The sequence below is a fragment of the Dinoponera quadriceps genome, unplaced genomic scaffold, assembly GCF_001313825.1.
Source record: "Dinoponera quadriceps isolate SergipeBrazil2010 unplaced genomic scaffold, ASM131382v1 scaffold123, whole genome shotgun sequence".
NCBI classification, from domain to species: Eukaryota; Metazoa; Arthropoda; class Insecta; order Hymenoptera; family Formicidae; genus Dinoponera; species Dinoponera quadriceps.
The window spans coordinates 14338-41171 of record NW_014554239.1 but is presented as its reverse complement, the minus strand read 5'-3'; the positions used below and the strand labels follow the sequence as shown (position 1 = coordinate 41171).

Below are 26834 nucleotides of genomic sequence, written 5' to 3'. Positions count from 1 at the left end.
CATATTTTGGTGTATTGTCTGCATCGTGACTAGCATAAATATGTTAAGATGCGTCCTTATACGATGAATTTTGTCAGTAGAGGAAAACGGTGGTATATTATGCGGCGATATTCCAATGCCATGTAAATATTGCTGCTTATTTTGCACAAAAGTTAGCTCAGCCAATCCGAAATTATTGTAGTATTGGGAGTACAAATTAGTTCGGTCCGTTTTTTGTGGTCAAAAATGCATTTATTTCAGAATAAAAATGAATGAACAGATTAATCAAAGTATTGTCCATCGCTGGCTACTACTTTTTCCCATCTCTCAGGCAATTTTCGAATTCCATCTCGAAAGAAAGAATTCTTCTTGTCTTGTCTTTTGAGGCGATCCAAGTTAGAAGCCAATTTTCGATTTCTGCGACAAAATGAACCGGTGACCTGCCAAATCGTGCTGCATCCGTCGGAACAACCAGTAATCAGAAGGAATAATGTCCGGCGAATACGGCGGGTGCGGTAAAATATTCCACTTGAGCATTTCCAAATAATTTTTCACGACTTTTGCGACATGAGGCCGAACATTATCATGCAGAAGAATAACTTGGCACCCAATTGCCTTGCTTGTGAATCATTCCCATGGATTTCAATCGTACGGAAGCTGCTTGTTGCGTAACTCCCAATGATTCTGCAAGCTCCTCTTGCATTTGACTCGGATCTTCATCGAGTAATGTCTCCAATTCTTTGTCTTCGAATTTTTTTGGCTGTCCAGAGCGAGGCTTGTCTTCAACGCTGAAATCACCATTCTTGAAACGTCGAAACTATTCCCTACGTGATTTATCAGTTGGAGCATTGTCACCATAAACTTCTACAAACATTCGATGCGCTTCAGCTGCACTTTTCTTCCAATTAAAGCAGAAAACTAAAACCTCCCGCAAATGCTGCTTAGTTGACACAAAATTTGACATATTCAACACAGTAAAAAACCGGGGTTTTGTATGAAACTCAAAGCGATATAAACTGAATATTATTGACAGATGTCTAACCTCTCTGAAACCACCGAAATCAGCTGTCACTATGAAACATTCATAACAGCCAGAACCAACTTCTGAAAACGGACCGAACTAATTTGTACTCCCAATAATAAGAAATCGATATTTTGATTAAAATTATGAATTAATACATATTTCTCAAAACAACTATTTTAAACATATCGTGCAATGACATCACAAAGCATACATTAAATGTTTGCATGTTATGTTCAGCATTTTTGTCTATTCATGGGTGTGATCATCCCACGGGGATTTCGTCTAGCTGCGAATTACTTTAGCAAAATTGCACTTGGAAATGTCGCACCTCTCGGGAATATACCTTCTAATTCCTCTTATCTCGGGATATCGCGTGTCCTACCAATTAATCGTCCAATTATCGCGATGACTTTAAATGTCCTTCTTGCGATGCTGCCACTTGCTTTTCATCCTGTCCACCTCTTTTCTCCCCTCTCCCCTCCCATCGACCGCTGATATACTCGAGCAATTTTCAACTGAACGATGAAGACACGCGAATGCCCGGTGAAAAATGAGCTGCTCCCCGGCAATTACTCCGTCCCGGCAATCGTCCCCGTTCCGTCGCGAGCGACAAGTCGCGACGGCGACTCGGCGTCGTTCGCTCGCAGCATCCAACAACAAACACGACCCGGAGCCCCGGCTGTGTGCTATCCCATTCAAATCGCTCGCGCCACATCGTTCGCGCAGAACGAAACGAAGGCAATCGAGCGGGGAACGTAACACGCGGCCTGCACGTATGCAAACGTCTCCGGAGAACGTCGCGGCGACGCGCCATTCTTCGCCGAGCGACCGGATCCGGCCGGCCGTCTTGATGCTCTTCCGCGGGCGGTAAGCCCGAAGCAGAGGCGAGAACAGAGCCGCAATTTGCGTAATTGCGATGCCTTCCTCTCGTATCCGCCGAAGAAAGCGGCCACGACACGACCCTCCGTCTCCATCGCTCCCCCTCTGCTCTTTGTCCCTTTCCGTCCGGCCGATCCGTATTTTATAAGCGCCATAGATGGGAATTTCGCAGCTATGCGAAATCAGCCCCGAGCGCATCGAGTCGCGCGCAACGCCAATTAGTTGCATTCACGCCTCGCTCTCCGCGCGACGCAGGTGCGGCAGGGGTGTGATTTCGCGATCTCGGTAATCACGATTCCGTCCGCGCGCCGTAATGCCGATCGACGATAGGAGAAAGCGAGAGAAGAGGAGAGAGAAAAAGAAAAAGAAGAGTGCGCGCCGAGTCTGCACCTATTTACCGATGCACCACGAAACCTGTATAATAATATTATAATTCATACGCACAGAGAGAGAGAGAGAGAGAGAGAGCGATCTTTCTCTCGCTTTTGATCGACCACGCACGCCGACCGAGAGTGCGTGAATGGCGATGCGTGTTCAACGGAAACATACGTCTCACGATGGTGCGTCTCCGCGCGGCGTGGTATTAATTTTATTTATGGCGGATGTTGCAACAAAGTTATAATTCCGATAAGATGAACGCGAGTTATACGACGCGAGAAAGAGAGCTGCGCTTCGTAATCCGCGGATCGCCCGGGGCCGGTTGGAATTACGACGACGCAATGCGTCGAGATTTTGCTCGCGCGCTCTCAGGAAAAGCGGACGTGCTCCGTGCCGATTTTACTCGACTCTTAATGATTTCGACGAAAACGCATCACCGTGTCTCACGAAACTGCTCTGGTGATTCCGAAATAGCGACGCTAAGTGTTCTTTAGGAAGGATTGTCCTTCTTTTCAGCCAAAATTCTCATATTCCGCCAAGGACGCTATTTGTTCTTCCCCACATCGAGGGACGATTTCTTTTTTAATGTATTGAAGAAAGTTACGAAAGTGTGTTAACGTTGCACAAATTTAAAAAAATGGTACGAGTACGGCGAGTCGGCGGCATTTAATTCTGAAAAGTGTTGATTTCAAGCCTATAAATATTTTCAAAATTATTTCGTACGCTTTTTCAGTTCTGGGGACCCCAGCAAGTTCCGAGAGAATATTCAGTATAATGAATTCGAAGCGGAGTGATGAGCGAAACAGATGCTTAGTGTTATTTATGAAGAGCGGACTGATGACTTACTTAAATTTTGCAGACAATTGTGTAGAATTTGTAGAAAAATATAAGAAACAATGTTGAGTTTCTGAAGGCTACTCATGGTAATGCCAAATATGTACAATAATTTGTTAAAAAAATATTAATATCGTGCATGTAAGAGATATGTATGAAACATATAATATATGCAATAGTACAAAGGTACATGTTGACCACCATGATGTACCCTATCCGACGACCTTATTTTTCCTCGTCTTTTCCCCGTTCCTTCCCCGCCAACTTACAAATCTGGCAGCCCTACGTGCGTCTCGCGATCATCGATTTTTGCCGGCCGCTCCGCGCACCCTCGTTCGCGAATTGGTCGCATAAATTCGCACAGCGTGACATAATAGATAATAACTTTCGAATTCCACGGACACATTAAACCTCTTTAGAGCTTAAATCGATTTTCGGACAGCCGATAATTACGCTATCAACCTAATCAAATGCGCGCGTAAATATTCTGCAGGCTTGCAGCAGGACGCGCTCGCTCGCTCGCTGCACAGCAAATTGGATGCACATATTTTACGAGGAGCGCGAGTGATTTAATATCGGTGGAATATACCGGTAGTTAGGCACGAAATTGCGACAGGCCATATCCCTCCCCTCTTTACTCTTCGTCAACGATCGACGGCGTGCAAAAACACGAGAAAAGTGCTCGTTACATTCCGGCCGTAACGCGACACGCGAAGCCGTATTTAAGCTGGTGTCCGGCACGACGCATCTGCGCGACGACGTTCGTGCCTTCTGTGTGCCGTTTCCCGATAAACTAGGAGCTACACTCGAGGTGGAGGTAAGTGGTATCCGACATGATGAGTTTTTCATTCGATAAGATCATTGAAAAACGAGACTTCCGAGATAAATTGAATTTCTTCATCATTAAAAATAATACGATAATCGTTACTCTTCATCCTTCCCAGAGCATGCGGAAGATACTGATTAACACAGCCTAAATAGGTGTGACAAACTCCGAGGAAACATCGACTTCTACACCTGCCGGTTACTTTACGTGTCTACAATCGAGCGACATGATTTTATCGCTCATCAAAATAATTATACTTTTTACGAAAAATTGTTATACGTGCATACCGCAATGAGATTCGATGAATGAGTAAAGTTACATCGGTATTATTTCAAAAGTGATATATTACGCCTGAATTATTTTCGACTAGACAGACCCACGAGGTTCAATTAGTGTACTTTTCTAATTCAATCTACAGCCCTGGTTTACTTTCAGCTTCCGCATATATACGGCCGTAATCGCGCACGTGCCGCTATTTTCCGAATTTCCCGAGACGTGTAGATACACGGCCGTGCGTGACTCGCGTGCACTCGGGCACACGCGACCGCCGGGAGTGGCTCTCTCGCGGGCGCGCCCTGTGCATCGCACGTTGCACCCCGCCTGTCTCCCTCTGTCTGTGCACTCGGAGAACGAGAGCGAGATCGGCAAATCTAAGATCGTGCAACTGGTGTCCAGTGGCGTGTCCGCGGCGTTCGCCGACGCGGCCGCGCGAGCGAGACAGCGCAAAGAAGAACGAAGAGTGAAAGATGAAGAGGAGGAAGAGGAGGAGGAGAAGGAAGAAGAAGAAGAAGGGGAGAGGTGGAATGCGCGGTTCTCGAAGGAGGAGCTGTCGGCGGTGAAAAATCACGCACCCCGCCACCACTCTGCTAAGGCCAGCGCAGCAGCAGCATCTGCTCTACATACCCTGGCTCTCAACCTATCCACCGACCCGTAAAAATCGCTCAATCGATGACCTCGAAGTGCGTCCATGGTGCATGCGATAATCCTCGGGGTGAGGTGGGCGCTACGCAAGCTCCTCTCGAAATAATTGTGGTAATTATGGCTTTCGCCGGACTAGGAGCGCGCGCGCGCAGAGAGCATGCGGCAGGTACTTTGACGATAAATTTCATCTCTCTCTTTCTGCTTTTCCTCAGTCGCGCGTATCCCGGCCGAAAGATAAAGCCGTTGGAAATTTCGGAGCGAACCGCGGTAGCGTACGCGCGTACACTTGAGCGAGAAATCGATCGTATAACTTACGTGTAATGTCGCGATACAATTTGCCGATATTATCCTGATGAGTGATTTAATTGTATAGAATTAATGCCACGCGCGCACACACGCGTGTTCGGACGCTCGATGCTAAAATCAAGCTGCTCTATATGTATAAGTGAGAATTTCTTATCGTTTCTACTAAAATCCGTCACCTCGAGTGTCTCGAAGTAATCATCAAGCGTGGAAAGTGGTGAGCTGAATGAGAAAAAGTCCGACTCGAGGCTCATCGTCATCTCTAACTCGTGTCACGTGTCGCTCAATGAAGAAAATCTCGTTGATTCCCTTCGTATTCCGGCGACGAGCAGAATCGCCGCTATTTTCGGTAAGTTCCATCGGGAAGCGCCGGTCGACGAAGCGCTTTTACGAGAAGGCACGAGAGAGAGCTCATCAATGAGAACCTCGAAGAATCGGAGTAGCAGAGCAAGATATACGTGTGCTGGCTGGGCTACCGGTCGGTCGGGTCGGGTCGCTGTTCTCCTGTGTTTCATCTCTCTCTTTTGCTCTGTTTTGCTGTTCCTCTACCCGCTGCCTTCCTCTTTTCACCTCCCGGCTTATCGCGCTCGCTCGCCCTTTCTCCCCGTTCATGCCTCTCTCTTTCTCCCGCTCTCTGCCGCTCACTCCCGAGAGTTGTTGTTCGACTGTTTTATTACTTTTATAAATACCGCCGCCACGATGCTGCTGCCGCTGCCGCTACTACTCGCCCAGTCGCGGCGGGCGTTTCCTTTGTTGGTCCACCGAGGGGCCCCCATTGTTGCTCGCGGAAAGATGCGAATTTTAATTTGATATTGTCTAATATTATTTATGTATGCACGCGGCTAGAGAAACGGTCCGCTCTTTTCGAGGGCGCCTGTCGCACGCGGCCGTCGTCGCGTCGTGCCGCGCGTCTGTCGCTTTCTTCCATTCAATAGGAGAGAAACCGTAGCACGTCCGCTCTCCGACGACTTAACTCCGCATCGAAAGTCTCCCGTCTCTTCGCGCGAGCTCGCCTGTTTCAGTTGTGATCTCGCGAGTCCCCTCGCGTCATGGCTTGCTCTCGAACGATCAATTCAAGCGCAAATGAGTCGAATGAAATTATTACGGCGACGTTCCTTCTATCTGCTTGATAATTCTTTAAAACGTAGCGTTACTTAACGCGCGTTCTATCAACTACAGGATAGTTCGCCGATTCTCCTCCGTGACACTCTGAGAAAAAATTTTTCTCGATAATCTTCAGCATGTTAGACATTTCCAGGTGAATTACCACGGAAATGCAGGAGAACTCACGTGGGATATTAAAAATCCCTGCAGAAAACCATCCCTGATAGAAACGTATGCAGTTTTCCCCGATATCCATCTAGATACCGCACAGAAAAAAATAGTCTCAAATCAATGATAGATATTGTTATGTATGAGCAAAAATATTATAATGTTTTTAGAAGATTTTTAGCCCTTTGAATTGGATACAAGTAATACTTGTATTAATACAAATTTCGTTAAATCATAACTAAAAATCTCCTAAGAAAATTATAATATTCCTGATGAGAATGAGAATATCTATTCTTGATTTGAGACTAATTTTTTCCCGCCTGTCTTGTATTAATGCATTCTCATTAGTTGTAACAATATTGCGTAGGAAATGAACAAGAATATGATAAAGTGTTATTCAGATAATGTTATTCAGAGGATAAGAGAGACTTCAGAATACGCGTTCAGATAATTTGGTTATTGTAACCAAATCATTCAGTTGAAACTATTTTATTAAATATTTGACAATTGTTATCAAATCCTTTTTCTAGTGTAAGAACCAAGCTCGTGAGAATTAGAAATTTTATATTAGAAATTCCTCAATTAGAAATTCCTTTGTTAAAAATTCCTTAAACCAAAACGCATTCGGTTGTCCAATATCAGGTAGATCCAACCAAACTCATTTTCTAATATACAGGATTCCATATAGATTTCCTATATGGATTCCTACCTGTTTTCTTTTTTTTTTTTTTAACAGGGTAACCTATTCGCGAGTATTCTCGGCCGTCCTTCGACGTGTTTAAAGCCGCGTGCAAATCGTCCCGTTCCCCATAAGCATAATCTAATTACCGGCGTGTGCAAGGTGTCCGCCGAGTGCAAACGAGGCACCGCTAGACTTGCGCGTACGTGCTCGGTCCACCTGGGGAAATCAATATCCAGCCGACGTCCAGGTTCACTGCGAGCCGTTGCTTGCACGACGGTACGCGCAACAGTTGCGTCGGGACTGCGAAGAAGACGTTACGAACGAGGGATACACGTCGTCGACGCGCCGATAGTGTGTTGCCCGACCGAACGACAATTAGAAAGTGCATCCGCTGGGCTCCCATCCGGAGACGATCGGCGAGCGGGATTCGAGGCGCGCGCGCGACTCCGCAGCTTCGAACGGGATCGGATGTGCGCTGTGTGTTGCCATGGAAATCCGCGAGAACGACCGCATCATCGGCCGTGAATTAAAGGCGCACCGGTAAACAACGACGCGTTGGCGGTGCCGACACTTGGCCAACATGACCGAGAAACGACTGTCGTTGGGTATCAACGTCAGCATTCTGCTGATACTGGCGATATTCGGCGTGCTGCTGTCTCTGCCGTTGCGATTGTTGTTCGACACGAGTTATGACAATCAGGATCGCGATAGCGAAGAGACTAATGTCACCGACCCGGCCGACCTGGGGAAAGAGAGGCTGCCCGTGATACCGATGGATCATCGAAAGTTGAGACGGTGCCCGAATCTACCGTACGAGGATCGCCTATCGTCCGTCTTTCTCAACGATTACGATGGAAATTGCACATACGTGCGAGATGACGATGACGACGACGACGACGATGAAGATAATGATAACAAGAATGATGACGATGACGACGACGACGACGACGATGATGACGACAATTCCGAAGAGGAAGAGGATAGCCGAGAAATTGGGGAAATTCGCAAGATCAAGAGAGGCATCGACCAGCTGATGAAGGAAAATGCGGATGATATCTTGAAAATGCGCCAGACGAAGTCAGTCACGGTTGCGGGCCACATACTCGTGGCGATGTTACTCATATCAGTAATAGCCGCTCTCGTTGAAGTACTACGAATACGCTTCGAATTCGCCAGAGAAAAAGTACTGCGCCACGCATTACGCAAGTTCTCGAGTTCCTGCGTTGGAACTTGGTATTCTCATGAATGTCTACCGTCATTTTATAGTCAGTGAAGATTTTACCGCCCAAGATGCTCGTTTCTTAAAGACAGCTCGGTATTATTTCAAGTGATTGCCCTAACCAGACGAACGATTAGCTGAAAATCAAATTACCACTAAATGAGCACATTTCGACTGAAGGTTGATAACCGAGTTCCAACGCAAGCGATTAATCGTACTGGTCGTTATTAATTCTTTGAGCATGTTACGCACGAATCCGCAAATTGCACCTACGTGTTACCAAATCTAAATTGAAATTGTTCATATGAAACACATACAACACATACATACACACACACACATACATATACATGTTCTCGATATTTTGCACCGTTCAGGATTGATTGCGATATTCGACAGAGACCGACGGATAAGAGTTTCGCGCTAGTTCGTTCGCGGAACTAATAGCTAGACCGTCTCTCGATGCTCGGATAGACAACCATTCGTCAAACTCTCTATTGCACCTTTTCTTTTCAAAAATGCATAAGGATTCGTCTAGGGCAGGCACGACTATTTCGCGACGATGCTCCTCCAACGTGGACCTACCCGCTCCAAATCGTCCCATTTCAAGAGAATTAATTAAAAGTCAGAGGTCCTTTGAGATACATGGAATGCACCGTTCCGCATTGCGTTTGTTAGGTACGTGCGAGAAGTAAGAATAGTAAGTATACAAAAAGAAGTATCTTTGAGGGAGAAGAAGCATGTACACGGAAGAAAAATGTCAGTTCTTGCAACTGAATAAGGAAGATGAAAACTCAGTAACAAGAAATGCGCTCCGTTATCTCTGTTACCGTGAATGAGACACTCGTGTGAACATTTAGTTGCATTAAAACTCGGCTGGGAGAACTAAGAACAATTGACTGAGTAGAAACTTCCTACAGGAATTTTTCTCTTCCTACGAACCGAATTTTCGTCTGATCCCCAGGCAATGGAAAATTCAGTTATGTTCACGGAGTTACTTTTTCCGTGTATATATTCAAAAGCAATATATACATTTCTCAGAAATCCCTAATTGAAATTATTTTGCGCAGTCTTTTGATAACTTAGATATTCGAAGTTTATATTTTGTTAGTTTCTATTTTCTATATCCACGACCCATCCCTCCTTCTAGCGGTATTTTGTACTAATGAGATTTGTAAATTCACATCTTTAATTAATGAAAAATATTCCCTGCGGCGATTACAATAGTTTCTCCATATAAGGGATTCTACATGTTTTGAATAATGAAAAAAATCTTGTTTACTCATTGCTGTTGTACTTTTTTAATTACACAGTAAAATATTTTGGGTTAAAAACTGTCCACTGAAGTTTCGTATCGCTTTAACACAGGAAATGTGCTAATTTAACATTATATTTGCGTACTTTTCAACACATTTTCCCGTGTGTAACACAAAATTTCAGCGAATTGTTTTTAACATGGAATTTTTTACTGTGTATGAAAGCACTGAGAGAAACAAGTACTCATGTCACAGTGCACAGAATACCGCTAGCGATGCGAGGTAAAGGCTTTAATGCGGTTAGCGGGCAGACGTAAGTCAGAAAAATTGAATTATCCACCCCCTCAGGAGCGCGTCCGCCTCCGCTCATCCGCCGCTCCTCGTTCCCGACACCACAAGCGAAGCAAGCCGCTACTTCGTCTTTTTGTGGTACGCCGACCAACCGGCTGACGCGGCGTCAATCGGTTGAATCGGACGAAGAAACCCGAATCGTCACCAATGTTCTCCACCATCGCACTCGTCTGATCCGACGTCATTAAGACAAGCACGAGAATAGGTAAAGAAATATGCTTTCGATACGTTTTTTTTTTTTTCGTACGCTTTATCTAACGACCGTACTTTTCACGAGAAGACGCAGGGAAACTTTTATTTTTGCTCCTACATTAAATCTACGTTTGTGTTGTCCAGGATCACTTATGAACACGTCTATATAATCAGATAAAAGAGAGATTATCAAACATTCGCGATATGTAAAGTAGTAAAAAATTCCATTTCTATTATTTGCGCTATTCGCGTACTTTGCGTGTAAGAATATGTCTAATTTCTTCCCGTCTTTTTCCAGTAATGTCTCAGTTCATTGAATCGTTTCAATCGTATCGGTGACAACAACTGACAGGGTACGCATGTCTTCGACTAAACGGTATGTCATTAAATTTAGCAATCCTTATTGTAAACTTCGAAAGATACATAACTGATATCCGAATCAAAATTTCGATTTTACATTAATTCTGCAGATTCTATCGAACTTGGAAATAACTAACGTAGAATCCCCAGATGTAACATTATGCAGTTTATTGTCCTACCTTAATGCTACAAATGATTATTTACTGCCGTTTTTTTCTATATCGAATCATTTACAGTTCATCATTATTCGAAATTTTAAATAGTTTCGTAAATATTTGATAATTCGTCAACCTGTACTTATTTCATACAATTAAAATCTAATATGAATCTCGCAAGTGCTATTTCTTGCATGTAATAATATTCCTTGAGCTATAAAGTATTCTATTTTATATCTTTACTAGATTTTTATATCTTGTAAGTAATCAAATATTGAATAATTTATTGAAATAAATCATTCTCTAAAATTTAATATAGAGAAAATAGTGAGAAATAAACCATTTATAGTATTAATGTGCGTACATAAAACAATAATTATAATATTATATCTCAAATTCCCTATTGGTCCTTTTAGACCAACGAAATTGGCAGGGTTAATATAGAATCAAAATTTCTAATTTGATTATAATGATATTTGCTTGTCAGCAGATCATACGCAACGCACAACGACCACGTCTAATGACTTTTTTAACGCTCGTGCAACGTCGAAAGGTCTTTCACCGAGAAACAGATCCACAGTTGTATCTTCCACTTTACCCTCCACGGCGGCTTTGATAGTGCTTCATCTATGCGATATTTTTGTAACATGTCATCGATTAAGTTCTGCTTTCTAGCGATGCGATACTTTAATGACGCGAGAAGAATACTCGGTATGGCAACACTAAATCAAACGTCAGAATCAAATGTTGCCGCAAAACACGGTAGAAAGCTGAATTCCCGTAGTACATGTAAGAACTAGTCTGTAATGCTTAATCGAGCAATTTTTATTTTCCACATTGATCGCATATTTTAAGATCATATAATAATCAAACGGATCATGATGTTGTCAACGCGATTAGTCCAACTCGGCGATTGATGATTTGTTAATGAGTAATAAATTCAATCTTAGTCTTATAATTATAATAATATTACACTATTGTATATTTAATGCACGGACTGTCCTAGAACTGTATATACCAGAACTAGATTTGTATTAATTTGATCTCGAATAGAAGAATAGAATTTGTTTGATGAAACATTTGTTTGATGAAAAATTAAATCGAGAGAGAACCAATATTTTTTTAAACGTATAGTTCTGATGTATACTTTAATTCTAAAAGACACTTTGTGTATTAAATAAAACAGATCGATGTGTATTCTTGAACTGACAGTACAACGACCGAATGTATTTATTCGTGCCACTGTTATTATTTTCCTAATGTTTACGATATTTTTATCGCGTAAGAAACTCTTTATCGATGTATTTTAATACATAAAAATTACAAAGATTTATGAAAGATGTCACATGTCTATATGAAAGTTACACGACAATGAGCTTTGTCAAAGTACAGATGCAAGACTGCGTATGTATAAATTATTTCAAAATGATTATTACTACAATGCTACAGATTTTCGTAATAAGAAGATATGATTGTGTCTCTGTATCAACGAACCTTCAGACCATTTACTCCTGTGATCATCATCTTTCCTCATGTGATATGTACAAAATACTATAAATTGCGAAATATATAAATGTGGATGTATTATTGTGTAACTTAGACACACATACTGCGACTAACGTTTTAAACACTGTGATATGCTCTCTCACGTTTATGTCATTACACAAAATATATAAAATCAAAGAAATATATTAATGCGAAAAATGTAATCTAATTTTTAAATATATATTTATGCATCTTGATGTCCCAACATTCCAATATCTCAATATTCATAAAACAATATAAATAGTTAATAATAGTTAATAATAAATTGAATTTTACAACTATACCCAGTTGTAAATTTAAAAAAATATCTTTCTCTCTTAATATTTATAAAATAACAAAAGAATTGATGAATAAATAAATGTCACTTTTTTATAGAGCTACTATATTTATTATATACTGACATTTTCTAATCCAGAAAATTGACATATTTTAACCCTTTGCACTCGAGGGCTCCGGAGCGGAGCCATTTAAAATTTGTCTTCAAACTTTTCAAACTCAAATGCAAATAGCAAGAGCGAAATATCCTATACACAATAGTTTTTACGATTTGTCTTTGTCCTTATGTTATGAACTAAAAGTTATTTGCATTGTCTCCATAGCGGAGCCCTCGAGTTTGAAGACAAATTTTAAATGGCTCCGCTCCGGAGCCCTCGAATGCAAAGGGTTAATATTGGCATGCAAATTTTTTCAACGAAAACATAATTTCATATATAATTATTTGCAGTTATTACATCAGAAAGTATCATTCTTTTTTACAATTACTATAATTTCATTATTATTTATTGAATGTCTATATATGTTTACAATAATTACATGATAATATATCTACATTCATATATTTCGTAGTCGATAATGTAAGATAGTTTGTTTACCAACATCAAGTACTATTAAAAAATCGCCACTAGATAGATGGAGCCAGACGAGGAAGGGATAATTAAAGAATATTCACATTATCGACTTACCAACCGGTTAACTTACCAACCACTTAAGATATACAGAAAATTAATTTATATATAACATAATATTAATATTATAATTTATAGAAATATATTACAAAATATATATACAGGGTGTCTTATTTTAATCTATTTATTTCCTTTCTTATCTTCGCAAAGATAAAAGTGGTGATAGATTAAAATAGGACACTTCGTACATATAAACATTACAAAAAAAACCTCAAATACTAATATTTTTCGTCGGATATAATTTTATTTTAAAAAATTAAGAATTTGAGAAAGAAGAAATATAACTTTAAAAATATTAAGATTTCAATATACATACAAGATAAGACATAATGACGATAAAGCATAAATCATGAAGAAATGAATATAATTAATATCACAAAGATAATAACAATCCAGGCATATGTTATAATTAAATGTCGATATTATGTATTGTCAGAAATGCAAATAGCCAAAAGTATTTACTTCGATTGTATTTAAATATAATTTTTAAACAACAGTATTTTTTCGTTGTAGACATATATCATTATATATATCGCAGTTTATTTTGACCTGATTCCGAGCTGATTGCCTTTTCTGACTCGCCTGTGATCCATAAAGACAAGTTTGTTTCATCCAACCACATTTCAATGTAACCTTGCACTCTTGCAAGATACGTCAATCTGTAGCGGGATTCTGTAATCGACAACTGTCGGCTGGAAATTGTATCGTTGCGCAAGTTAACATATGGTAAAAAAGCGTCGATCCATGTCGGTAGACGGTTACAAGACTCCGCTACAGGTGGCGCATGGCCCATGCCCAGCCAGTTCAAGGATAAGGATACGGGTTGTCAGTTCCAGCGTGTTTTACCGGAATAATACAACGATACAATTGAAATCATGCTCGGACGTTTGCCTGCGTGCGTCATTGACGTAGGCACTGGGTAAGTGTGATCTCTAAAGTGGTAGAAGATATACGGAAAATCGACAATTTAGGGTGGAGCTGATTAAGGTTAGAAAGCGACCGATATGTCACTGGCGACATGTACTGTAGATAAACACTTGATAAAATGTAACCGCACCTCCCCGATGATTCACGTATATCCTATATCAATTTTTACAATAGAAGCCTTGCATTATCTCGTAACAAAGTGCTATATATAGCGCATATATATCAGTCCATTTAAACTCATTTTGCAGATACACAAAATTGGGTTTTGCTGGCAACAAGGAGCCTCAGCTGACCATACCCTCAGCGATTGCTATTAAAGAAACAGCTAAAGTAGGTGATAATAATGCAAGAAGGATTACGAAGGGCGTCGAGGATCTGGATGCTTATATCGGAGATGAAGCTTTTGAAGCCACTGGATATTCAGTTAAAGTACCTATCTAGGGAATGCTCTTGCAAGAAGTAATATTATATTCAATAATGCGTTTTTGATCATTATATTTTTCAACCTTGTACAAAGTATCCTGTGAGACATGGACTGGTAGAAGATTGGGATCTGATGGAGAAGTTTCTGCAACAATGTATTTTCAAGTATCTCCGATCAGAGCCCGAAGATCATTACTTCCTGTTAACGGAACCACCTTTAAACACTCCGGAAAATCGAGAATATACGGCAGAAATTATGTTCGAGTCGTTTAATGTGCCAGGACTTTACATAGCTGTACAAGCTGTTCTTGCATTAGCTGCTTCATGGACTGCCAAAAATGTGGAGGATCGTACTTTAACAGGCGTTGTTGTCGATAGCGGAGATGGTGTGACTCATGTGATTCCAGTAGTATGTACACAAACGCACCATCGAATTTCTGTCTAAAATCGTGCTTATAAAGTCCGCAATGACAATGAATACTGTATCTTACAGGCGGAAGGTTTTGTTATAGGGAGTTGCATAAAACACATTCCTATCGCGGGTCGTGATATTACTTATTTTATACAAAGTCTGCTAAGGGAACGAGAGATCGGAATACCACCTGAGCAATCATTAGAAACTGCCAAAGCAATCAAAGAGAAATATTGTTACATATGTCCAGATATATCGAAGGAATTTGCCAAATACGATAGTGATCCTACGAAAATTAAGAAATACGAAGGTGTCAATAGTATCACCAAGCAACCTTTCGTCGTGGACGTCGGATACGAAAGGTTTCTCGGACCGGAAATATTCTTCCATCCTGAGGTACGTTGCTTGTGCATATGCACATACATTAAGCGATATAATATTTATTAGGCCTAATGACAATCGAATTATTCACGTACAATGATTTTACATGTTTGTGCATAATGACTGTTGCTTTGGAGGATATTTGCCGGTTCACAGAATAATCAGCGGTCATTGTGCACGAATATTCATTGCGCTTGATCGAAAAATTGCATTGTCACTAGTAAGTGTTAAGGCTATTATGCCACTTAGTGTACATCTATATAAAAGATTGTATACGTGACGACGTTAGTTTATCGCCCATCTAATCAATTTGCTCGTCATTTTTGTACACGAAAATTTACAGTTTTCCAATCCAGACTTCACGACACCGCTTAATGAAATTGTCGACGATGTGATTCAAAACTGCCCAATCGATGTCAGAAGACCATTGTATAGTAATATCGTGTTATCGGGAGGATCCACTATGTTTAAAGATTTTGGCAGAAGACTGCAGCGCGACATTAAAAAGATTGTTGATACACGACTCAAGCTCAGTGAAACGCTAAGTGGCAGCCATATTACGGTAAATGACGCTGTATAGTGCGATTTCTTGTTTATAAAATATATCTTTTATTTGTTAAATTATACATTTATATATTTCAGCCAAAACCGATAGACGTTCGTGTGATATCGCATCACAAGCAGCGTTGCGCAGTGTGGTACGGTGGTGCACTACTGGCCAGTGATCCAGAATTCTACACGGTCTGTCACACGAAGAAAGCTTACCAAGAGTATGGTCCTGGAATTTGTCGTTATAATCCCGTGTTTCACAGTATGGTGTAAGGGGTGTAATAAACGAGATGAATACGTCGATCGAATTATCTTTTGCTTTTTAAATAATAAATACAAGGTTTCAACATTTTAGCTCGTTTATAAAAAGAGACAATTTCACATACTTCTATTTACAAAAAGAATCATGTTAAAAAAGCATATCTATGAACTTACACAATTACCTTATGAATATTAATGTAATATTTTACTCTGTTTTTTTTTTTTATATGTAATACAAAACTATGATATACGATATATAAACAAGGTGTAACTGAAATAGATGACTGAACTTGAGGAACATAATTTTAGCCTGATCTTGAGAATGAAATAGTATGATTTAAAAGTTTGCAGCTTTTTTCTGTCAAACTCCGTCATAAACAAAAAGTGCTTATATCTCGAAGAGAAAGAATCTCCTAAACCCACAGAGAGAGAGAACCTTTTTTTCATTCTTAAGTTTAGTGGATACGTTTCTGAAATTCAATCATCTATTTTACCTTGCATTACACCTTATATAAAGCATTTATGTACACATAAGACGTATATAGAATTTATTCTGTATATTTTATTTACTGCAATATAGGTACATTCATTGTATTTACACGTTGTATAGAAACACATATGTAATAATTGATTTGTTACAATAATTAACCGATTTAATGCCATGTTATACGATAATACAATATCACATATGCATATTCAAAAATTGAATTTCTCAATGATCAGATATTCTAATAATCAACAACTCTCTGCTGTTTTATCTTTTTGTAATAAATTAAATAAATTAAATAATTTTGAAAATAAATTGTCCTCCTCTATTGCTATATACTAGATTCTTACAGTTGTTACGTAATAAAACTGCACAATTTATGATTAACCATTACCGTTTTAATCGTTTTTCATCGTTCTAACTATTTTTAATCGTCCTGATCGTTTTTAATCGTTTCAATTGTTTGAGTCGTTTTTAATCGTTTTGCCATCATAGGTTCCATGTGATTAGAAAAATGGCATTATTATGCGTGATCATCATTCTCCTCACTAAATAAACAAATAATAATTGTTATTATTATTTAATTCAATTGCACATTAGCTATGTAAATATTAATACTTTTATGCAATTAATAGTTCATTTTTAAATGCTTAATAATAACATAAGACTGACTGCGACTAGGACAGCACATACACAAACATATCTCTTTCCAACTCATATGTAATAAAGCTCTATTATATATGTTTCCCACTTTTTTCCACTTTTTTCCACCTTTTTCCACATTTTTCCACTTTTATATATAAATATATACTTACAAGAGGTGCAAACCATTTAAAGCATCAGGCGCTACCTCGTCAATGCCCGTAAATAATGAAGAAAAGAAAAGAGAAAAGAAGTTTGAGTTGCTTTGAGCTGTTCTTTCACTTGTTGTAGTCCTTCTGTAGATATTGATACTGTCTATCGGCGGCAATGGATCGTGTGACAATACTGGTCCTTCATTCTGGATCTAGAATGAGTAATATACGTGCCTCAACAGATTCTATCGCATAATTTCACGACACATTAGTAGTATGTAAAATATACACACCTCTTGTACATTAACAATAACTTCTTTTATATCCGCTAAAATGATGTGTCTCAAGATATTTTTTGGCATCCCTTGATATCTCTTGCTACGCTTCACTCGACAGTACTTAACATAATCGTCTTTAAGCTCAACGCGATTTAGCACAGTGTGTACGTTTGACTCCAACCATGGTAAAATGTCTGCCTCCTTCCACAGATGAAAACTACGCGCTACGTACAAATTTTGTAGTTTCTCTAAAGCCGGCGACGTACTTGCTTGTGCTTGAGAATTAAAGAAATCGTGACGCATCACCTAAATAAACAAAGTGTATCGATAAGTAATATTTTTGAGAACAGCATATCAAGGAACAATTTTTAAAGGAAATATTTAAAGCTTCTGTTTTCTCACTGCAATCGTATTGACATTAGAAGCGTAGTCACGTGAATTTTTCTTGTGACATAATTTTTTACATACCTTGCTGTCCGTCTGTATGCTACATTTTTCAAGTAAAAGCATCAGTACACCTGGAAACATGATAAGAGCCTTCTGCAAAAACTCATCAGCATCAAATCTCTCTCCCAAACGAAAGTGAGCCAAGGCTAGGCTGTATGCTATGTTTGGTAATTGAGTTAAATTTCTGGTGCTTTCCCAAAGATCACAAAACTTGATAAACCATTCGTATTCCTTAGCTCTTAAGGCATAAAAATCAATAAACAAGACTACCGCTAGTGGGTCACCTTCTGGATCCAATGACAAAAGTAACTTACAAAATTCCAAGCTTGTTCTGAAATTTTAATAGAATTTCCTTTTATTGTTTGAATCTATTTGTTTGGGTTATGTGTTACAATGTATACCTGTAACAAGCACGTCCACCAACAAATCCAAGATGTTTAAAAAGTGTTATAAACAATGCACGATTCTGCTGTTTCCGGTAATCTAATCTGCACTGTGCAGATGTTACATTGAAGGATGGATGAAAAGCACATTCTAAGCAATACAAAGCTCTTTCAATGAAGCCTGCTGCCATTGCTAAGTCTTCACTTAATTTACAAAGTTCAGCTAATTGTAGGAGAGCATCTACATGATAAGAATGTGCATTTACTATGCTCTGCAATATAATTGTTAACATTTATATGGTATATCTAGGTGGACAGATAAAAACAACGGTTAGATTTGATTTTTAGAACTTTGCAGTATACGTTTGCTGGTGTTGTACATTTACTTACAATTATGTTCTCTGGATTCAAGCTTTCAACAGCCTGCAAGAATTTTAGTTGTATCTGTTTGTATGAAGAACTATGCTGGTATACAAAATACTGTACATTCCCTGTACTTTCTATAGAATAATCTAAAGACATTGATAATCCAGATTTACCAATTGGTGGCCAATTATCTCGAGGGCAAACTAACCATGTTTTCTTCAAGTGGCCAGAACGACTTCTATTTCTTCGTTTGCTATGAAAATAGAGTTATTCTTCACAGTTAATAATAGTTTATAAATTAATGGCTATATATTTACTATCTATATATTATTAAATATATTATGCGTGCATAATTGACAAAATTTTATAATACACTGCTCATAACAATTAAAGGTTCAAAAATTTTCCAGGTTCGAAATTTGATTTTTCAGTCATTTTGAAGCTTGAATCTTTTAGTTTCCAAATAAATTAAAAAAACATCGCTACCACTTTTTTTCGCGAAGTTATCCTTCAATGGAAGAAACCAAAACGGAATTGCCAAATTTTGAAAATTTTTGATCCTTTAATTGTTGCGAGCAATGTGGTATCTTAAGGAATCGTGCAAAAGAGATAATAATAAGTATTTAATTATACCTTCGTTCGGCTTGTATAGTTTTACTACCAAAAATTTTCTTCAATTCGTTATATGGATTCAAATGTTTATGCTCTATAGTCAATATATCCTCCTTAGATATTTTATTGATCCATTGTGGCTCAGATATTTGTTTGCTGCAACCTGGTACTGGTTCTCCGAGCAGTTGGTTCACTTCCCATATGCTTTGCTCAATTTCATCTATATTTTTGTTGCACTCCACATCTTGCTGCTGCTGATTTTTAACATTCTCTGTCTTCTTACGTTTTTTTTTCTTTTTCTTGGGTTTTGCCTCATTGTAATTCACATCGTTTGAAAGCGTATTCTCATCATCTTGCTTATCATTGGTGTCTTTGCTGTCATTATCAGAGCTCTGATTTAACTGTAAATATAAATAGTCATACAGGAGATAAATTCTAGATAGAGATTTAGGGTGTGATTCACTTTCATAGGTTTCAAAGTTTTCAGAATAGGATTCATTCGCACAAATGATACGTGTTTAATGACGTCATACGCACTACTGGAATACTTTCAAGCCTGATTAGATTGAATCACATCCATAAAATTGCAGCATATCTATCAATATGTACCACGTCGAAAACGTTGAAAGATTTCGACTTCGTGTCGTTGTTTACCGAAATCTCTGTGTCACTCGCACTATTGTTATCCTTTTCCGCGATTACATTGCCGCCGTAAACTTTTTTCATATAACGCGTAGACATTTGAAATTATTGACAAATATGAAGAATATGTTGAAACACAATCGTGATCAATTTCCCGAAGTATAGACAAATGGACTCACAGGTACCTCCTACCACGACTTTTCAACGACACCGATGCAATTTTTCTAACAGTTGTCAAATCTCGCACACATTGTTATCTTTCTCCGAGAAGAGAGAACTACACGCTGAGCATTGAATTATATAAATAGAGAGAAGCGGCCACGCCATATGGATTTCTCGGAAACGCTGCTTCTCATGCGCCCTCTGTACAAGTAGACGTTATTTCCGCTGAACGCGTGAAGAGGAAATGACGCGCGACACAGCTGTTGTCCACGTGTACAGCGAAACAATATGGCGCCACGCAGGGAAAGTAGGGTTAATGTCAACTCGGCAAAGTTCTCGAAGAAAGATTGCAAAAGTTGGGTAAGAAGTCACTTAGAATGGCGATATTTCGTCTCCCTGCTGACCGAGCCGAGGAGGCTGCCGTCGACGGCGATAACGTTCATCATCCTGGAGGTGCTGTTGAACGTGCTGGTTATCAAAAATGTGCCGTACACCGAGATCGACTGGAAGGCGTACATGCAGGAGGTCGAGGGCTTCCTCAACGGCACTCTCGATTACACGAAATTGAGAGGTGACACCGGCCCGTTGGTCTATCCCGCCGGATTCGTCTACATCTTCGTTGGTTTGTACTACACGACCTCACGCGGTACGGAGATCAGAGCGGCGCAATACTTCTTCGCGGCGCTGTACGTGATCACGCTGACGCTGGTTTTCCGAATTTACGCGAGGACGAGAAAAGTGCCGCCCTACGTACTGATCCTGATGTGTTGCACCTCCTATCGGATACACTCGATATTCATTCTGAGGTTGTTCAACGACCCGGTGGCGATGGTGCTCCTATTCGCGAGCATCAACGCGTTTTTGGACGATCGCTGGTACCTGGGTAGCGCGCTGTACAGCCTCGCCGTGTCAGTCAAGATGAATATATTGTTGTTCGCCCCGGCGCTCCTCACCGCTTACCTGTGCATATTGGGGATGTTCAAAACGTTGATACACTTATCTCTCTGTGCATTCATACAGCTGGTCCTGGGCCTTCCGTTTCTACTGGCAAATCCAGTCGCATACGTGAAAGGTTCCTTCGATTTGGGTAGAATTTTTGAATTTAAATGGACCGTGAACTGGAGATTCTTACCGGAAGATGTATTTGTTCATCCGTACTTTCACCTTTCCCTGTTACTCCTGCATATCTTAACGTTGCTTTACTGCGCGCCCAATTGGATCACTTATATGAAGTCGTACGCGACATTGAAGCTAGTCGAGAAAGATTTGAAACCTCAGCTTCGCGGTAAAGAGAGAGTGGACACGTCCATGATGAGTCAGTTGTTTGTCTACCCTCTTTTCGTCGCAAATTTCATCGGCGTTGTGTTCAGCAGATCGTTGCATTATCAATTTTATATCTGGTATTATCATACGTTACCGTATATCGCCTGGTGCACCCATTATAAGACTGTCTTTAAACTGACTGTTTTAGGCCTGATAGAATTGTGTTGGAACACATATCCGAGTACAGTTTTCAGTAGCGCGGCTTTACACCTGTGCCACGTTATTCTGCTGTACGGAATTCTGAAAGATAGGTCGGCCAATACGAAAAAAGAATGAGAAACGGTGCCGTCTATTTTCTTCCTGTGCAACAATAATATATATATATATATATATATAATGAGTGAGAGAAAGAGAAAGTGTGAGAGTGAGAAAAAGCGTGTATCTTATTTACAATCAATCATTTTCACACTATATTCGTGTTTTGAAATGTACAAAACGCTATTAGTTCATTCTGTAACTTTTACAGGGTTGTTGCAACACTCGTACACCTATATGAATATGTAAAATATGTATCTTTTGTACATAGAAATGAAATAAATTAAGAACAACAGTGTTTCCATCCGTGCACGTTTCTTTCACAAATGAAATCGCTTTGTCGCTACTTTTATTATCCGATTGACTTAGTTTCACGTTTCATTAAGTAGATTCGGCGATATGCGATATCCAGGTGATCGAGTTGTAACTGTAACATGAGATTAATGAGGACAAACCGTTCGGAGAGGCCCGAACGAAGTTAGCCCTCGCTTTTTGAATTGACTGATTTTGACAGTTCTGATTTTTGTTAGATTTGTGCTACATGTGTGTATTCGAAATTATAAATCTATAATACGAGGAAAAGTGAAAGGAACAATTTTTTCGCCAGTCCTCATTTTCGATTTTTTCAATTACATTGAGTTATGTTAACATTGTGCTAAAGCAGTACCTCCGAAAAATAATAATGAAAGAAGTAAAAAGAAAAAAACAATTTTGGGCAAAACAAAACACAACGTATTCGCATAAGTGTAACGATATAGAATAAGTCAGTACAAGTTCGATTCCGTCAGTATAACAATTTTAATGGCACTTTCTTTACTGTGACCATTTGCGCTCGCAATCCATGTCTATAACTACGATTTCTAGACTTCGTATCAATATACCTGAGTAGCATAGCATAAATTCGGTTTTACTTCAGTATGTAATATATTCAGATACGTAATTGTACACCGTTTGATTTAACGATACGAATGTAAACGTTATGTAACTATGTTTTGTTTCATCCAAAACTATTTTGTTTCTTTTATTTCTTTCATTATTTTTTTCGAAAGCACTGCCTTAACACAATGTCAGCACAATTGAAAAGCTTGCAATAATCGAAAAGTGGGGGGGGGGGGCTGGCGAAGAAGAATCGTTTTTCTTTCATTTTCTCTACACATTTTTCGCATCACAGAATTATAATTCAAGCACAATGTAACACAACCGTTAAATTAATTAACTCGAAAAGGGTCGAACTTCGCTCAGGCTTCGGACAATACAGAATAAGGAATGATAGAAATTACCAAAGCGAGACAAACCGCGAGAACGGGACAGCGCAAAGTGTGCCGAGTGGAAAGAGTCGTCCCCTTTCTCCCGCTAGTCCACTAACGGTTATTCCGTCCGGGAATCTTGTATATAATCGCGATTTGCTCTCTTCTCCTTGAACGCTTTATCAGCTTAACCAGTGCGATACGCTTCAGTCGTGACATTGCGCGCGCACCGGAGGATACCGCGCCGTTAACATCGATCGTATCCGCTTTTGCTTTGCAGTATCGCGGCGACAGTATCTGAGCACACCCGGTTCGAGCGCGACACCCTTCCAGGCTACTTGATCTCACCTTTCTACGATTTACTCGCGTCGTTTTGTTTCATTTCCTCGTTGTACTTACCGTGACACTATCCTCGATCTTGACCTTCGTTCTCACCGAAATAGTGCTCCCACGATATTAACGCGTGACATACCTCGTTATCATTAAGTGAACTCGCGACACGCAGTCAGCATTTGCAGATAAGAATCCTCGAACGAGTTCCTAAACGATAGGTTTCGTTTTGTTGTCTATGAAAAGGTCTGCTGTGCGTGGGACCTCGGATATCCGGGAGAATCGAATTACAATAAGACCAAATACAGGTAAGAAAGCGAGAAAGTAAGCGGCTGAACCGACTATGAAACCGTCGGAGAAAGTTGTATCACGATGAAATTTTGCGGCATGCGCTGCTACTTTTGTTGGAAAATTGTTGCATTATATCTATATGTGTATAAGCGAGTCGAACAATTTATATTTCCATGATGTTTTTCCTCTGAAATCAAACTGTATAATTTTTTGTCTCATGAATAGTTATCAGTATAAAATGTGAAATATCTCGTAGGGTATTTATTCGTCGATTTCTGTGCGTCATACGCAGACTAATAAGTGAGAGGAATTAATCTGTAAAAGATAAAAGAAACTGCGTACAATTCCGTTAAAAACAGATCAGATTAACGAATTTTCAAAATGTCTTTGAAAGAAACCTACTTTGTCTTACCGCTTTTTACCCCTGAACAGTCCAAGTTTTCTCTTAAATATTTATCGTGGGAAACTTAATAAAAATATTTTAGTATTCTATTTTTCGTGACTTACCTTAGCGAAAACTAACGAACATACGACAAGAAAATAGGAATAAATGCGATTGCCATATCATGCTATATGTAATTATATATACATTATATTAACTGAACCGGCAATGACTGGCATGTATGCATTGGAATACGATAAGAATCAATTATCAATGGCAAGTCAAATTCTGTCGAAACTTTTAAATGTCATGCAATCGAAAAGAGTCATGCAATCGAAAAGAGGTGCATTAAAATTTTTATTCGTTTAAGTCAACTTGGATAAAAAGGTAGAGACTTACAAATCGACACCATACTACATTTGATGACTCGACGAAATGTACAGGGAAAAAAGAATGCTATAAATTTAAGCAAATAATTATTCCTTAGCAAATTTTTACTTGGATTAAATAAACTTGGATCAAGTAAATATTACTTGATCCAAGTAAAAATATTTACTAAAGAATATTGGAGTAATTATTTATTTGAAGAATCTAGCTTTTTTTCTACGTACCTACATATTTTCATTTAAAAAATAAGATCAAAAGATTCTGAAAATAACGTTGAGGATGTTTTTAAAGGAAGTTGTATCGTTTTTATCTTTGTAAACAGTGCAAGTTTTCTCTTCAATATCTATTTAAAAAAAATTTACTAAAAATATTCAAGTATGATCCTATTGAAGCGATCGAAGAGATATTAATTAATTAAATTAATTTTGTACATTGCTGCTTATTATATTATTATTACTGCAGTTACTATTGTTGTCGTTATTATCATTACAGAATGGCGTTAACGTACTGGGAGAGTATATTATTGGTGATAATAGCGCTCGTCGCTTTGCGAGCTTTTGTAAAAGCCGCTGTTCTAGCGTGGAAAAAATTAATCGCCCCGAGTCTGGGACTCGGAATTGACTTACGAACTCAAGGGAAATGGGCAGTGATAACAGGTGCGACGGACGGACTTGGGAAAGCGTTCGCCAAAGCGCTCGCTGAAAAAGGTTTGGACATTGTTTTGGTTTCGCGATCTATGTCCAAGCTGAAAGACGTGGCTGCCGAAATCAAGCAGAAATACGGAGTCGAAACCCGCGTCGTGGAAGCTGATTTAACAGAGGGCCAAGTGGTTTATGCGGAAATCGCCAAAGCTACGGAAGACTTGGAGGTAACGACGCGATTTGATACATCATTCAATACATATTCTCGCACGAATTGATAAGACACTCCTGGTCCGTCGCTGCAAATTGTTTTTGTTTGATGACGTCAGAAGCGAGAAAACGCGTGCCAAAAATTCTTGCGTTACTTTCTTCACCTTCAATTTGTCTCTTCTTCACCTTCGCTCGATATCAAGATATTAAATTTGATTCATCGTGGGCAGGTGGGCGTCCTCGTTAACAATGCCGGCGCAAGTTACGATCATCCGGAGATTTTCACGAACGTGTCGGAGGAAGTTCTTGCCAAGATACTTCAGTTAAACGTTGCCGGCGTAACTGGGGTCGCGAGGGCTCTGCTACCTGGTATGTTGGAGCGGAAGAAGGGGGTAGTAATAAACATCAGTTCAACGGCCGCCGCTATACCGAGTCCTTACCTGTCCGTTTACTCCGCCAGTAAAGCATACATAGACAAACTCAGCGCCGATTTGGCAGCGGAAGCGGCGCCAAGAGGGGTCACCATCCAGTGCGTTCTTCCTGGACCCGTCGCAACAAAAATGTCCAAAATCAAGTGAGAGTCGTTGCGTAGTCAAAGTCGCCTTAGCACGAAGGTCATTTCAACTGGCCGTAATATAATGCCCCGTGGTTTTTTCAGGAGAGCAACGTGGATGGCGCCTACTCCGGAGAAATTCGTCGAGGCGTCGTTAAAGACGGTCGGCATAGAGTCGCGTACGACCGGCTATCCACCTCACTCCTTGATCGTCGGATTCGTAAACGCTCTTCGTTACCTGTGCGAAACAGGCGCGGTATGGCTAGTCACAAAGACAATGCTTAACATAAGAGGTCGTGCTCTACGCCACAAGGCAAAGGTGAAGGCGAGGACTCAAGAGGACGCGTCGCAACGTGCCCGTCTTAGCACCGATTGATTCCGGAAAAGAAGAAACGCACGCGTATTGTATCTGCCCGCTATTGTGACGCAGTGCGTTATCTTCCCAGCAAATATCAACTAATAGTAACATAGCATCAATGTTTATTCACTCAATAATATAAATTCGATATAACGTGTGTTGTGTAACAGTAACATTGTTGAGTAGGAAATTATAACATTGATGCTACGTTACCGATGATTGGTGTTTACTGGGGTTGTTATTTGATTTTGAGCTTTTATTCGACGGTACCTTTTGGAGAAAAAAAATTCGATCAATTTTGTACGTTATGTATGTGTATATTGTAATGCAATTTATTGCGGTAAATAAAATTATTTTATGTAATTAATATTGATTAATATTATTGTAGCATGTACAGAATGTGTCCCAGGATTACCGTATGCAGAATACATCGGAAGATATTTCTTAAATAGGGCCTATTTGAATTTGTTGAATTAGCACGCTAGATTGCGTGTGAGTCAGAAGCGAAAGCACGAAATCTCATCAGTCATATGTAGATTGTTTTCTTCATAAAAGATTTGACTGCCCAATATGTATATTATATATATTATCT

The 26834-nt window shown here is 39.6% G+C and overlaps 5 protein-coding genes across 6 annotated transcripts; 4 read left to right on the top strand and 1 right to left on the bottom strand.

The window, feature by feature from the left end:
- The first annotated feature begins 6989 nt into the window (after positions 1–6989).
- LOC106748697 (unconventional prefoldin RPB5 interactor 1-like) lies at positions 6990–12340 on the top strand. 2 transcript variants are annotated; one of them, XM_014627533.1, is made up of 5 exons: positions 6990–8281; positions 8845–8995; positions 9922–10129; positions 10415–10492; positions 11122–12340. In XM_014627533.1, exons 1-3 carry the CDS (start codon positions 7679–7681, stop codon positions 10110–10112), a joined length of 945 nt encoding a protein of 314 aa, XP_014483019.1. In that variant the 5' UTR covers positions 6990–7678; the 3' UTR covers positions 10113–10129; positions 10415–10492; positions 11122–12340. The 2 variants fall into 2 exon arrangements, with proteins under 2 accessions (XP_014483019.1, XP_014483097.1); XM_014627611.1 differs by having other exon boundaries at positions 11119–12340.
- Positions 12341–13928: 1588 nt separating this feature from the next.
- Positions 13929–16141, top strand: LOC106748111 (actin-related protein 3). Its single transcript, XM_014626376.1, has 6 exons — positions 13929–14060; positions 14317–14497; positions 14586–14900; positions 14985–15299; positions 15628–15846; positions 15927–16141. The coding sequence occupies exons 1-6, from the start codon at positions 14017–14019 to the stop codon at positions 16104–16106; spliced, it is 1254 nt and encodes a 417-aa protein (XP_014481862.1). The 5' UTR covers positions 13929–14016; the 3' UTR covers positions 16107–16141.
- Positions 16142–16636: 495 nt separating this feature from the next.
- Positions 16637–20421, bottom strand: LOC106747990 (transcription factor 25). Its single transcript, XM_014626143.1, has 8 exons — positions 20071–20421; positions 19483–19862; positions 18874–19102; positions 18502–18755; positions 18122–18431; positions 17669–17959; positions 17397–17587; positions 16637–17129 (listed from the first exon to the last, which is right to left on the bottom strand). The coding sequence occupies exons 1-8, from the start codon at positions 20200–20202 to the stop codon at positions 17105–17107; spliced, it is 1812 nt and encodes a 603-aa protein (XP_014481629.1). The 5' UTR covers positions 20203–20421; the 3' UTR covers positions 16637–17104.
- Positions 20422–20474: 53 nt separating this feature from the next.
- LOC106748045 (lethal(2)neighbour of Tid protein) lies at positions 20475–22265 on the top strand. The gene has a single exon (XM_014626257.1). It carries the CDS (start codon positions 20554–20556, stop codon positions 21862–21864), a length of 1311 nt encoding a protein of 436 aa, XP_014481743.1. The 5' UTR covers positions 20475–20553; the 3' UTR covers positions 21865–22265.
- Positions 22266–23124: 859 nt separating this feature from the next.
- On the top strand, positions 23125–26605 carry LOC106748186 (very-long-chain 3-oxoacyl-CoA reductase). The gene is made up of 4 exons (XM_014626495.1): positions 23125–23728; positions 24973–25348; positions 25562–25905; positions 25990–26605. The coding sequence occupies exons 2-4, from the start codon at positions 24974–24976 to the stop codon at positions 26258–26260; spliced, it is 990 nt and encodes a 329-aa protein (XP_014481981.1). The 5' UTR covers positions 23125–23728; position 24973; the 3' UTR covers positions 26261–26605.
- The last annotated feature ends 229 nt before the right edge of the window (positions 26606–26834 follow it).

Excerpts from the sequence above, each read along its gene's own strand:
- LOC106748045 (XM_014626257.1), top strand. The coding sequence starts at position 20,554 with ATGGCGCCACGCAGGGAAAGTAGGGTTAATGTCAACTCGGCAAAGTTC.
- LOC106748697 (XM_014627533.1), top strand. The coding sequence starts at position 7,679 with ATGACCGAGAAACGACTGTCGTTGGGTATCAACGTCAGCATTCTGCTG. Across the intron at positions 8,282-8,844 it reads TCGAATTCGCCAGAGAAAAA|GATTCGTCTAGGGCAGGCAC; the intron begins GTACTGCGCCAC and ends AAAATGCATAAG. Across the intron at positions 8,996-9,921 it reads TTCCGCATTGCGTTTGTTAG|GAGCGCGTCCGCCTCCGCTC; the intron begins GTACGTGCGAGA and ends CCACCCCCTCAG.
- LOC106748111 (XM_014626376.1), top strand. The coding sequence starts at position 14,017 with ATGCTCGGACGTTTGCCTGCGTGCGTCATTGACGTAGGCACTGG. Across the intron at positions 14,498-14,585 it reads CCACTGGATATTCAGTTAAA|TATCCTGTGAGACATGGACT; the intron begins GTACCTATCTAG and ends CCTTGTACAAAG. Across the intron at positions 14,901-14,984 it reads TGACTCATGTGATTCCAGTA|GCGGAAGGTTTTGTTATAGG; the intron begins GTATGTACACAA and ends TGTATCTTACAG.
- LOC106747990 (XM_014626143.1), bottom strand. The coding sequence starts at position 20,202 with ATGTCTACGCGTTATATGAAAAAAGTTTACGGCGGCAATGTAATCGCG. Across the intron at positions 18,756-18,873 it reads TGAATCCAGAGAACATAATT|AGCATAGTAAATGCACATTC; the intron begins GTAAGTAAATGT and ends ATTATATTGCAG. Across the intron at positions 17,588-17,668 it reads TTATTGTTAATGTACAAGAG|ATCCAGAATGAAGGACCAGT; the intron begins GTGTGTATATTT and ends TACTCATTCTAG.
- LOC106748186 (XM_014626495.1), top strand. The coding sequence starts at position 24,974 with ATGGCGTTAACGTACTGGGAGAGTATATTATTGGTGATAATAGCGCTC. Across the intron at positions 25,349-25,561 it reads AAGCTACGGAAGACTTGGAG|GTGGGCGTCCTCGTTAACAA; the intron begins GTAACGACGCGA and ends CATCGTGGGCAG. Across the intron at positions 25,906-25,989 it reads ACAAAAATGTCCAAAATCAA|GAGAGCAACGTGGATGGCGC; the intron begins GTGAGAGTCGTT and ends TGGTTTTTTCAG.